The sequence below is a fragment of the Amblyraja radiata genome, chromosome 26 (assembly GCF_010909765.2).
Source record: "Amblyraja radiata isolate CabotCenter1 chromosome 26, sAmbRad1.1.pri, whole genome shotgun sequence".
In the NCBI taxonomy this organism is placed as follows: Eukaryota; Metazoa; Chordata; class Chondrichthyes; order Rajiformes; family Rajidae; genus Amblyraja; species Amblyraja radiata.
Window position 1 is genome coordinate 1,222,784 of NC_045981.1, and position 12,341 is coordinate 1,235,124.

The 12,341-nt window shown below is 44.6% G+C and overlaps 1 protein-coding gene across 7 annotated transcripts in view; it reads right to left on the reverse strand.

Annotated features, from left to right (window-relative positions):
* Window positions 1–12,341, reverse strand: part of arhgap44 (Rho GTPase activating protein 44) — a 188,205-nt gene that overhangs the window by 30,954 nt on the left and 144,910 nt on the right. For all 7 annotated transcript variants that reach the window (XM_033044040.1, XM_033044037.1, XM_033044039.1 and 4 more), the window contains exons 11-13: window positions 9,302–9,413; window positions 4,840–4,921; window positions 1,502–1,582 (exon numbers count right to left, since the gene is read on the reverse strand). In XM_033044040.1, the coding sequence (XP_032899931.1) occupies window positions 1,502–1,582; window positions 4,840–4,921; window positions 9,302–9,413 (275 nt within the window). The remainder of the gene's footprint in view (window positions 1–1,501; window positions 1,583–4,839; window positions 4,922–9,301; window positions 9,414–12,341) is intronic.

Consider the following 12,341-nt stretch of genomic DNA (forward strand, 5'->3'; position numbering starts at 1 on the left):
TTATTTTAATATAATCATATGCAAGTCACAGACAAACTGTTGTACAATTGTCCCTCTAAAACGATTCCATCGCTAATTAATTCACCTCCATCTTTACCACCTTTACTATTCCACTTGTCTCCTGACTAGTCTCTCATTCTAAACCATCTAAAGATTCTCCAGCAATTTATTGTTTAAATTCCTTCCATTTCTCAGCCCTGTCTACGTACTTTCAGCAGTTCCACATCCCAGTCTGCACCGTGTTCTCCTTTCTCTTCCCAACCATATACTTGGTTTAAGAGATACAGCATGGAAAGGGCTCTCAGCCCATCAAGACCGCACTGTCCACTGATCATCTATACACTAGGTCCATGCTACACACTGAGGATAATTTACAGAAGCCAATTAACCTACAAACCCGCACGTCCTTGTGGGAATGTGGGAGGCAACCGGAGCACGTGGAGAAAACCCACGCTGTCATACGAAGTACGTGCAAACTCCGTACAGACAGCACCCGTAATCAGGATCGAACATCTCTGCTGCTGTAAAGTAGTAACTCTACATAACATAACATAACATAAACTTAAACTTAAAATACATAGAACTAACTCCGCGCCCAGACCTAGAACAGCTAAATTAGTCTGTAGAGGCCTCTAGAGGCAGCATTCCATTCCACAAAACTACAAAAAAAAAACAATCAACCAATAAATCAAATCTCTTGGGTAGACAAAAATGCTGGAGAAACTCAGCGGGTCAGGCAGCATCTGTGGAGCGAAGGAAACAGGCAACGTTTCGGGCCGAAACCCTTCTTCAGACTGATGTGAGGGTGGGGGGGCATGAAGAAGAAAGGAAGAGGAGGAGCCAGTGGGCTGAGGGTGAGCTGAGAAGGGGAGGAGAAAGTAGGGAATTCCTGAAATTAGAGAAGTCAATGTTCATACCGCTGGGGTGCAAACTGCCCAAGTGAAATATGAGGGGCTGCTCCTCCAATTTCCAGTGGGCCTCACTCTGGCCATGGAGGAGGCCGAGGACAGAAAGGTTGGATTCGGAACGGGAGGGGGAGTTGAAGTGCTGAGCCACTGGGAGATCTGGTTGGTTATTGCGAACCGAGCGGAGGTGTTCGGTGAAGTGATCTCCAAGCCTACGCTTGGTCTCATCGATGTAGAGCAACTGACATCTAGAGCAGCGGATGCAATAGATGAGGTTGGAGGATGTGAACCTCTGCAGCACCTGGAAAGACTGCTTGGGTCCTTGAAGGGAGTCAAGGGGGGAGGTAAAGCGACAAGTGTAACATTTCTAGTCAGTGGGTTTATAGTGGATGTCGGTCAGGAGTCTATCACCTTTGATGGAAATCAAATCTCTTGCTTTTTATTAGAATCTTGGGCAAATTTGCTTTATGCGTTATGTAACCCTGTTTGGGAATCCGCAATACTGCATCACTGCAGTAAATCACACCACTGCATTAATAAGAAACTAAAAGGAGCACCACACTTGAATTGTAGACAATTATGGTACTTAAGTTTACCTGAAATTGTTGTAATTTGTCTTGGGCAACTTCTCACACGCATTCCATAATGCTTGAAGCTGCTTGTCTTGGTCCTGAATACTGGTTATTTCAAACAGAGAGAGATAATTGTCCACATTTACAAATGTTTCAATATTCTGATAACTATTTTAAAGATAAGTCTTGAAAACGTACATTTCTGGAAATATTAAATATGCAACCTTACCAGTTAGTCCATCTCCAAATATATTTTGACTCTCATATAATTACAGCCATGTTATTTTAGTTTAGTTTAGAGATACAGATTGGAAACAGGCCCTTCAGCCCACTGGGTCCGAGTCGATCAACGATCACCTACATACTAGTTCTACTCTAACTACTGGGGGACAATTTATAGAAGTCAATTAACCTACAGATCTGCACGTTTTTGGGAGGTGGGAGAAAACCAGAGTCCCCGGAGAAAACCCACACGGTTACAGGGAGAATGGGTAAACTCCGTACAAATGTAACCTAACCTGGGTCTCTGGTGCTGGAAGATAGCAACTCTACCAATGCACCACTCTGCTGTGGTTATGTTGGTCTATTATGGCAAACAAGATGGCACCAGTGTCAACATTCTCTTCCCGGAGGAGGATCTACTGTAATCCGATACAATCGTTCTGCTCTTTTAAATCTTTTATCTACCTATTAAGTCAAAATCTAACCTCTTGTGTCCATTTTCGGTATAAACCAGCATCTGCAGTTCCTTTCTACACATGTATGGGTGGGACAGGTTTAGAGGGATATAGGCCAAACGCAGGCAGGAGGGACTAGGGCATGTTGGTCGGATGAGGCATGTTGGTCGGATGGGGCATGTTGGTCGGATGAGGCATGTTGGTCGGATGGGGCATGTTGGTCGGATGGGGCATGTTGGTCGGATGGGGCATGTTGGTCGGATGGGGCATGTTGGTCGGATGGCGCATGTTGGTCGGATGGGGCATGTTGGTCGGAGTGGGCATGTTGGTCGGATGGGGCATGTTGGTCGGATGGGGCATGTTGGTCGGATGGGGCATGTTGGTCGGATGGGGCATGTTGGTCGGAGTGGGCATGTTGGTCGGATGGGGCATGTTGGTCGGATGGGGCATGTTGGTCGGATGGGGCATGTTGGTCGGATGGGGCATGTTGGTCGGAGTGGGCATGTTGGTCGGATGGGGCATGTTGGTCGGAGTGGGCATGTTGGTCGGAGTGGGCATGTTGGTCGGATGGGGCATGTTGGTCGGATGGGGCATGTTGGTCGGATGGGGCATGTTGGTCGGATGGGGCATGTTGGTCGGAGTGGGCATGTTGGTCGGAGTGGGCATGTTGGTCGGATGGGGCATGTTGGTCGGATGGGGCATGTTGGTAGGATGGGGCATGTTGGTCGGATGGGGCATGTTGATCGGATGGGGCAAGTTGGTCGGATGGGGCATGTTGGTCGGATGCGGCATGTTGGTCGGATGGGGCATGTTGGTCGGATGGGGCATGTTGGTCGGAGTGGGCATGTTGGTCGGAGTGGGCATGTTGGTCGGATGGGGCATGTTGGTCGGATGGGGCATGTTGGTCGGATGGGGCATGTTGGTCGGATGGGGCATGTTGGTCGGATGGGGCATGTTGGTCGGATGGGGCATGTTGGTCGGATGGGGCATGTTGGTCGGATGTGGCATGTTGGTCGGATGGGGCATGTTGGTCCGATGGGGCATGTTGGTCGGATGGGGCATGTTGGTCGGATGGGGCATGTTGGTCGGATGGGGCATGTTGGTCGGGGTGGGCATGTTGGTCGGATGGGGCATGTTGGTCGGAGTGGGCATGTTGGTCGGAGTGGGCATGTTGGTCGGATGGGGCATGTTGGTCGGATGGGGCATGTTGGTCGGATGGGGCATGTTGGTCGGAGTGGGCATGTTGGTCGGATGGGGCATGTTGGTCGGATGGGGCATGTTGGTCGGATGGGGCATGTTGGTCGGATGGGGCATGTTGGTGGGATGGGGCATGTTGGTCGGATGGGGCATGTTGGTCGGATGGGGCATGTTGGTCGGATGGGGCATGTTGGTCGGATGGGGCATGTTGGTCGGAGTGGGCATGTTGGTCGGATGGGGCATGTTGGTCGGATGGGGCATGTTGGTCGGATGGGGCATGTTGGTCGGATGGGGCAAGTTGGTGGGATGGGGCATGTTGGTCGGATGGGGCATGTTGGTCGGATGGGGCATGTTGGTCGGATGGGGCATGTTGGTCGGATGGGGCATGTTGGTCGGAGTGGGCATGTTGGTCGGATGGGGCATGTTGGTCGGATGGGGCATGTTGGTCGGATGGGGCATGTTGGTCGGATGGGGCATGTTGGTCGGATGGGGCATGTTGGTCAGATGGGGCATGTTGGTCGGAGTGGGCATGTTGGTCGGATTGGGCATGTTGGTCGGATGGGGCATGTTGGTCGGATGGGGCATGTTGGTCGGATGGGGCATGTTGGTCGGATGGGGCATGTTGGTCGGAGTGGGCATGTTGGTCGGAGTGGGCATGTTGGTCGGAGTGGGCATGTTGGTCGGAGTGGGCATGTTGGTCGGATGGGGCATGTTGGTCGGATGGGGCAAGTTGGGCCGAAGGACCTGTTTCTACACTGTATGACTACGATTTGTCTGCTTGGGGGGGAACTTGAACCGTCCAATTTTATTGACAAGCAACAATTTATTCCTGACATGCTAGAGAAGATTCAGTGGACTGTTTGCACATTCTTCTTTATGTTGGAAGATGGCTGTTTTGTGAAGAGTACCTAATGCCGTCAACTCAAAAGCTATGTGGAAATTCTATGAAAAGTAAGGGTGATACAGACCTATTTGCCTGTTCAATGGACCGTGCAGTATTTTATCATTAAGTTACCCATTATTATGTCCCCCAGAATAAAATTCAAAATAAAAAAGGTTAGCTCCTCCATTATTGAAACGTGGCTTGTTGACCTCCTCAAATAAAAGCATTCCCTTCTGGAAACCTCACTGTCTTCTTCAATGTTTAAGCTCCATCAATGCGTTGATATATATTTGTCAAAGAAATGTTTCTGTATTTATTTAACCGAACACTGAACTCAAAAATGTTGGTAGCGTCTCATTGAATACTTCAGCAAAATCAATGCTTTACCACATAATTGTCTTCAGATACACAAAGTGCTGGAGTAAATCAGCAAGTCAGGCAGCATCTCTGTAGGACATGGATAGGTGGCATTTCAGGTCGAGACCCTTCTTCAGACTGGAAGTGGAGGGTAGAGAACTGGAGGTTCCTTTTGCTCCAGAGAGGCTGCTCACTGCTTCATTATTGGAGACAGATGAAACTGAAAGAATTGATTAAAAAATACCTACTTCGATGCCTGTATCCATTCATCATACAATTCAAATGTCATCAAAGGTTCGGGTAGCTCGCGGAGATATGATTTAAGAGCTCCTACAAATAGAAAATATATGTATTATTCATTTAGTCAATGCAGCAATAGGATTATTGTAAGTGTCATTTAATTATCCTGGAGAAGCTAAATATGTTCGTCAATATGGTAAAGATTATAGAACCCCTTATTGAGGGTTAGGGTTAGGGTCAACTGCTCCACAGTTGATTCCAGGCTCCAGATAGCAGGAAGTATGATGGGACTCATTTTGCCTCTACCCTGCATAGCTTTGCCGTAAATAACAAAAAAAGTCCTTACTCCTACTTTCGCAATAGTTTTTCGTCAAATCTAACAGAGGTAGGGATTTAGTTTAACTGGTTAACTGGATCCCATCATAAGTCCTCCATGCCTGTAATACTCACTGTTTAATCTGGAATTTATGGATTTCAGCTCTGTGCTCTGGGCACCAAATGGTGTTAATGTCAATTGTTTTTTACTCCAGTTTTTTATAGACATAGTGTAGAAACAGGCCCCTCAGCCCACCGAGTCCATGCTGATATGTTCATACCAGTTCTACATTCTCCCACTTTCGCGTCCACTCCCTACACTCCATGGGTATATTTTACAGCTGCCAATTAACCTACAAACCCGCACGAGTTGGCGATGTGGGAGGAAACTAGAACACCCGGAGGAAACCCACAAGATCACAGGGAGAATGTACAAACTCCACACAGAAAGCACCCAAGGTCAGGATTGAACCTTGGTCTACGACTGTGAGGTAGTGGTTCTGTTTCGTGTGTGTTTCTGGTCTCCAGGGATTCGTTACTCAGCACCATCCCATGGAAAGGCATGGAAATCATTCCTCTGTAGCTGCTGGTGCCTGCATTAGAGCAACCACTGATTGCTGCAATTCCTGCATTTGGTTCGATGGAAACTCTCTTAGACTGCAGAAGGTCTGGAATAATCCAGGATTATTCAAATACTGTGGGAAACAAGATAGAAATGCCAAGAATATGTGAGTATGCAGTTTGAGCTTGTGAACTTCGTGTTCTTGGCAGAAGGGGTTTGGGTTGATGGAAGCCAGATGCTATAAATGGCTGACGACTGCTGCATATATAAAACGCTCAGAGTCAGACTGGCCCTAACCTTCCAAAACTCAAAGGCGTGATTAAAAATAGCTTGAGTCCTAATGGTTTTTCAGCGTTTAAGGACATCTGCAAGAGAACAATTAGCAACGCTGCATTTTTTGGGGAGAGAAACTGCCATGTAGACGATAGGGGTGGATGAGCAGAGACACCAAAGTCAGGACTGAGTTTATTTTTCTCAAAGACTTTATGCCCAAGGCCTGATATAGTGCATGGGCGCCAACAGCATTAAAATATGCAGTGAAGATCTTAGTCATGTTGCTTGCAAAAATGTTCCCGCGATGACTCTATTTTCTACGCCCAGTTCCCAGAGGGACTCTTGCAAAGGGTTTGATGGACTATTTTCCTCGCCCTAGTTGCTAACGGCTATCAGTATTGCTTTGCTCACAGCAACACAACCAAGAGTTTAAAGAAACTCAAATCACATTGTGGATACAGAGTAAATAGACACCTGCAATTTGTAGTTAACAGCAAAGTATTGTTTGCAGTTGTCCTCAAAGAAAGAATACAACAAAGACCTAGTGAACCTTTAGTATGAATCTCCCTCTTCCACTGTGGACTGATGTTGCAACAGAAGAAAGAGATTGTTGGCATCCAGTTATTTTAATTACTTTTTCCAGACCGCAAACCAGGAAAGCAAAGAACCATTTCTAATTAACCTTTTTCTCACCAAAAAGACCGTAAGACACAGGAGCAAAATTAGATCATTCGGCCCATCGAGTTTGCTCCGCCATTCAATCATGGCTGATCAATCTTTCCCTCTGAACCCCATTCTCCTGCTCTCCTCCCTTCTCCCCATCACCTTTGATGCCAGTGATGTTCATTTTTAACAGAAGCTTTGTTTCCGCTGCACACACCTTACATGAAGATAGTGTTACGTAATTGTTATTTTAAAAATGTATTGAAATTCTCTTAGTAGCATTTCACATCCATTTCTTATTTTAGATTTTAATTGTTATGCAGCCGTGCTTATGATGGTGCCAAGGAGTCATCTCACTTTGTGAATGTCTGTATCGTGGGTGGACAACAGTAACAGGATTACAACCTTCAGATTGTCTCTGTTTCGATAAAGCACTACATCCTAAAACAAAGTAAAATGCCCTAAAACAACTTGTATTTAACATTGTAAAGAATATCAGGGTACTTCACACCAGCAAAAAACAAACTGCAGGAAATACTCAGCGGGCCAGGCAGCATCTGTGGAGGGAAATGTATAGTTGACGTTTCAGGATGAGATTTGAACCAAAAGAGTAGAGGGGAGATAGCCACTGTGATGACATGAGGGGTAGGGGCAGGGCAAGAGACAGCAAGCCATAGTTATTTTTTTGCTAAATAAATTGGGACGTGCACATATAAATACGCAGAGAAATATCCAAATTCATTTTTATAAAACAATTTCAAACATTTTTTCAAAATGCTGCAATTCTGTGGCAACATTTTTCACAGAGTACAATGTTTACATATCAGATGTGCTGCTGCAAGTAAGAATTTCATTGTTCCATTTCAGGACATATGACAATAAAACTCTCTCGACTTGACTCTTGAAATATTTGTACGATGGAACTATATACAATGCATATACATATATATTTTTTTGAGATCAGATAGTTCATAAGTTCTAGGAGCAGAATTAGGCCATTCAATCCTAAAAGGCTACTCCGTCATTCAATCATGGCTCATCTATCTTTCTCTCTCAACCCCATTCTCCTGCCTTCGCCACATAACCCCTGATACCCTTATTAATCAAGAATCTCTGTCAATCTCCGCCTTAAAAATATCCATCAACTTGGCCACCACAGCTGTTTCTGGCAATGAATTCCCTGGATTCACCACCCTCTGACAAAATAAATTCCTTTCATCTCCTTTCCAAAGGTACATCCTTTTATTCTGTGGCTGTGGCCTCTGGTCCTAGACTCTCCCACTAGTGGAAACATCCTCTCCACATTCACTCCATCCAGGCCTTTCACTGCAAAATGTGGGCCATGAATGATTTCAGGAGTTCATCTGACACGAAGGGCCAAAACAACCAAGGAAAAAACTAGCAGCATAATAGATAGAAACAAAATGCTGGAGTAACTCAGTGGGTCAGACAGCATCTCTGCAGAAAAGGAATAGGTGACTCTTCGGATCGCGACCCTTCTTCAGACAAGTAATATCACAAGGTAGACAAAAGTGCTGGAGAAACTCAGCGGGTGCGGCAGCATCTATGGAGCAAAGGAAATAGGCAACGTTTTGGGCTGAAACCCTTCTGGGTTTTTGCCCGAAACGTCGCCTATTTCCTTCGCTCCATTGATGCTGCCGCACCCGCTGAGTTTCTCCAGCACTTTTGTCTACCTTCGATTTTCCAGCATCTGCAGTTCATTCTTAAACACATGTAATATCACAAAGCAGGTTATTAATAAGTAAGGCTTATTGAGGGGTATTTAATTTACATACACAGTAGATGCCCATTGAAAACTAAATACAGAGGGTTATCCTGAAAGCATAAAACAAAATAATAAAATAAAACATAATTTTGCAAAGTGAAACTGCACTTTAAAATCTGATGTGGTATATATCGACAGACCAAAATATTTAAAATAACTAGTCTGTGACCACCAAATTAAATTGATAAAATAAATGAAATATAGGTTTAACCAACAACGCTAGAGGCAGGAAACATGTTCCCGATGTTGGGGGAGTGCAGAACCAGGGGCCACAGTTCAAGAATAAGGGGAAAGCCATTTAGAACGGAGATGAGGAAACACTTTCTCACAGTCTGTGGAATTCTCTGCCTCAGAGGGCGGTGGAGGCCGGTTCTCTGGATACTTTCTAGAGAGAGTTTGATAGGGCTCTTAAAGTTAGCAGTCAGGGGATATGGGGATAAGGCAGGAACGGGGTACTGATTGTGGATGATCAGCCATGATCACATTGAATGGAGGTGCTGGCTCGAAGGGCCGAATGGCCTACTCCTGCACCTATTGTCTATTGTCTAATCTTCAGATAAAAGGATTTGAAGATTGCACAGAAGGATTAGATAGAATCAAAGGATTTAAAGATATTTATTTGGTTTTCTTATTGTTTTATATTCAGTTACAACATTGACCGGGTGTTCATCTAATTTAATTTGTGTCAGTGAATAGTTAGTTATGTGAACTATGATTCAAATATAATCAAGGTGATGCCAGAACAAAAGTCATTGACAAAATAAATTGATTATTATTGTAGAAGAAACTACTTTTACCTCAGACAATGAATGGATTATTTTAAAACATTGGCTTCAGAACCACATCATTTTATGTTGAGTAACGAACGTACCTGCTACAGCATGAGGATCCACAGAGTATTCTTGCACATCCAGCACACCACAGTCAAGTGAAGCCTTCAACTTCTTCAGTTTGGAGGCAGAAGCAGCTACCCTGAAAAGGCCCTGGAGAAAAAGCTCTCATCAATATCACAAACAACTATTAATATTCACATAGAACCACAATTTCATTTTCAGTATTTAAAGTGCCACTTCTGGCAATCATTCCCTTGTCATGTCTGATTTAAGGAGCAGCACTTGAGCGGTAATACTTTGCCTAAACTGCACAGCAGAAGCACATCTGGGGAATAATATTAAGGAACTGTGTGCTTAGCCAAGCATGAGCCGGAAATAGATAGGTCTTCAGTCACTTGTTTTAAGAGGACAATTAAAACCTGTTATTTAACATGCATGAAGAGATCTTTCAAAAATATAGATACAATATTTCAATGCTAATTGGCTTCATGACGATCAACATGCTTAAATATTGAGAGGACTGTTTGTTCTATGTCCATAAATAACTTGGCAGAGTGACTATATATTATTGCAAAGTAAGCTTTACACTATACAGTGACACAATGTGTTGGACTATGAAACAAAGCACTGGTGGTTAAGTGGCAATTCTAAAATGTTATATTAGTACAATCTCTGCTTGTTACAATCATGTCAGTGGTTGGCCTGAAACGTTAACTCTGCTTCTCTTCCAACAGATGCGGCCTAACCTGCTGAATATTTCCAGCATTTTCTGTTTTTAGTTTTTAGATTTCCATAGCTGCAGTTTTTTTCAGAGATACAGCGTAGAAACAGGCCCTTCGGACTAACGTGTCCACAGCGACCAGCGATCACCCCTACATTGGAGCTAACCTATACATTAGTATAAAGTATCCTTTATTGTCATTCAAACTTTTGGTATGAACGAAATTGCGTGCCTTGCAGTCATGACAGAGAATAAAATAACAGAACACACAATGAACACAGTTTAACATCCACCACAGTGAGTCTACCAGGCACCTCCTCACTGTGATGGAAGGCAAAAGTCTTAAAGTCCTTGTCTCTTCCTTCCTTGTTCTCCCTCTGCGTTGAGGCGATCCAGGCTTTCGATGTTGGGGGCCCCCGCCGGGTGATGTTAAGTCCCGTGGCCGAATCCGAACTCCACGAACGGGCCGGTTCAAACTCCGCGGCCCGGGGCGGACGAAGCTGTTGTTGCGGGAGCTCCGGAGAATCGGTCACCAACCTGGGACCTGCGAGCTCCCGATGTTGTCGTCCACTGGGCCCGCGGCCGAAGCCTCCGAGGCCCCGAAGTCGGGCCGCCGCCGCAGCTCCACGACAGCCCCGAAATCGGCCAGCTTCGCGATGGTGAGTCCTTGCTCTGCCTCCGGAGCCTCGAGGTCGGTCCCAGTTGGAGGTCGCCAGGTCCGCGATTAGGCCTCAGCGCAGACGGAGACGGAGATGGAGATACAACAAAGAAAAGGTAGCATCCCCCTGAAGGAAGAGACTAAAACAAGTTTCCCCCGCCCCCCACACATACACAACTAAAAATAAACTAAAACATACATCCAACAAGACAAAAGAAACAAAAACAGAGACTAAAGGTGGCATATAACGATGTCATGAGAACACTGCTAAGGAAACCTAGATGGTGTAGTGCCAGTAATATGTTTGTGGCTGCAGGATTCAGTACTTTAGAAGCTATCCTAAGACATCACATGTATAAATTCATTTGCAGGATAAATGACTCTAAAAATGTGCTTATTGTGGCCGTGTCACACATAAGGGTTAGCATTACACGCTACAAATCCCAGTTGTGGAGACACTGCTATCGTTGTCTCGTTGTAGGACATTGATCATTCTTTTAATCTGGATTTTTAACTTATGTATTGTGTTTTTAAAAAATATATAATTTATGATGCTTTTATAAGTGATATACTAAGATTTTATATATATTTATGATATTTAATATGCAATGCATTTTTTAATGTAATGTTGCCCCTTGTCTGGACCTCGAGTCCGTAACAAAGGTTATTATTATTATTATTATTATTATTATTATTATAAAGACAGACTGCAGGCGAGCCGCAGTGGCTTGGGCAACGCCGCCACTTATAGAAGCCAATTAACCTACGAACCCACACGTCCTTGGGATGTGAGAGGAAACCGGAGCACCCGGAGAAAACCCACGGGGGTCACAGGGAGAACGTACAGATTCTGTACAAACAGCACCTGTAGTCAGGATCGAACGTGGGTCTCTGGACCGTAATACAATGCCATCTTACAAACAGCTTCTGTTTGGATTTTCTTTAACACTCACCAATTTGAAAAATAAATTCCTCCTTACTTTCTGATATTTCTGAACTAACTAAGATTTCTGCTGCCAAAGAAGTGAAGACTTATCTGTTATATCCAGCAAAACACAAAAAATGCTGGAGTAACTCAGTAGGTCAGATAGCATCCCTGAGGAGCATGGATAGGTGACGTTTCGGGGCAGGACCCTTCTTCACACTGACCAGAAACATCACCTATCCATGTTCTCCAGAGATGTTGCCTGTCATGCTGAGTTGCATCAGCATTTTGTGTCTTTCCTTGGTAAACCAGCATCTGCAGTTCCTTGTTTCTACATCTGTTACACCGATCTGTTTCCCCATTTTTTAGTCCACTGCCATGGCAACAGCACAGAAAAATGTAACTGTTTACAGAACCCCAATTCTATTTATTTTCTGCTGCACTGCCAAAGTCACAGAGGTTGATCTTACTAATTACTATTATTTATTCCAACATTTTGTTAGCAATCTGAGAGAAAAGCAGAAGAAAGCTAAGCCAGTCAGGTTATATTAATGGTGAGAGAAATGGTTTTAACAGTTCAGGTCAAAAATCAGGACTGAGATCAAGTGTAGTATCTGCTCTTATCAGTTTAATATCTGCTACATCTCTTCTCTAGGCGTAGGGTGGCACAGCGGTGCAGCGGTAAACTCCACACAGACAGCACCCTTAGTCAGGATCGAACCCAGGTCTCTGGCGCTGTAATGAATGACAATAAAGGATCTATCTATCTATCTA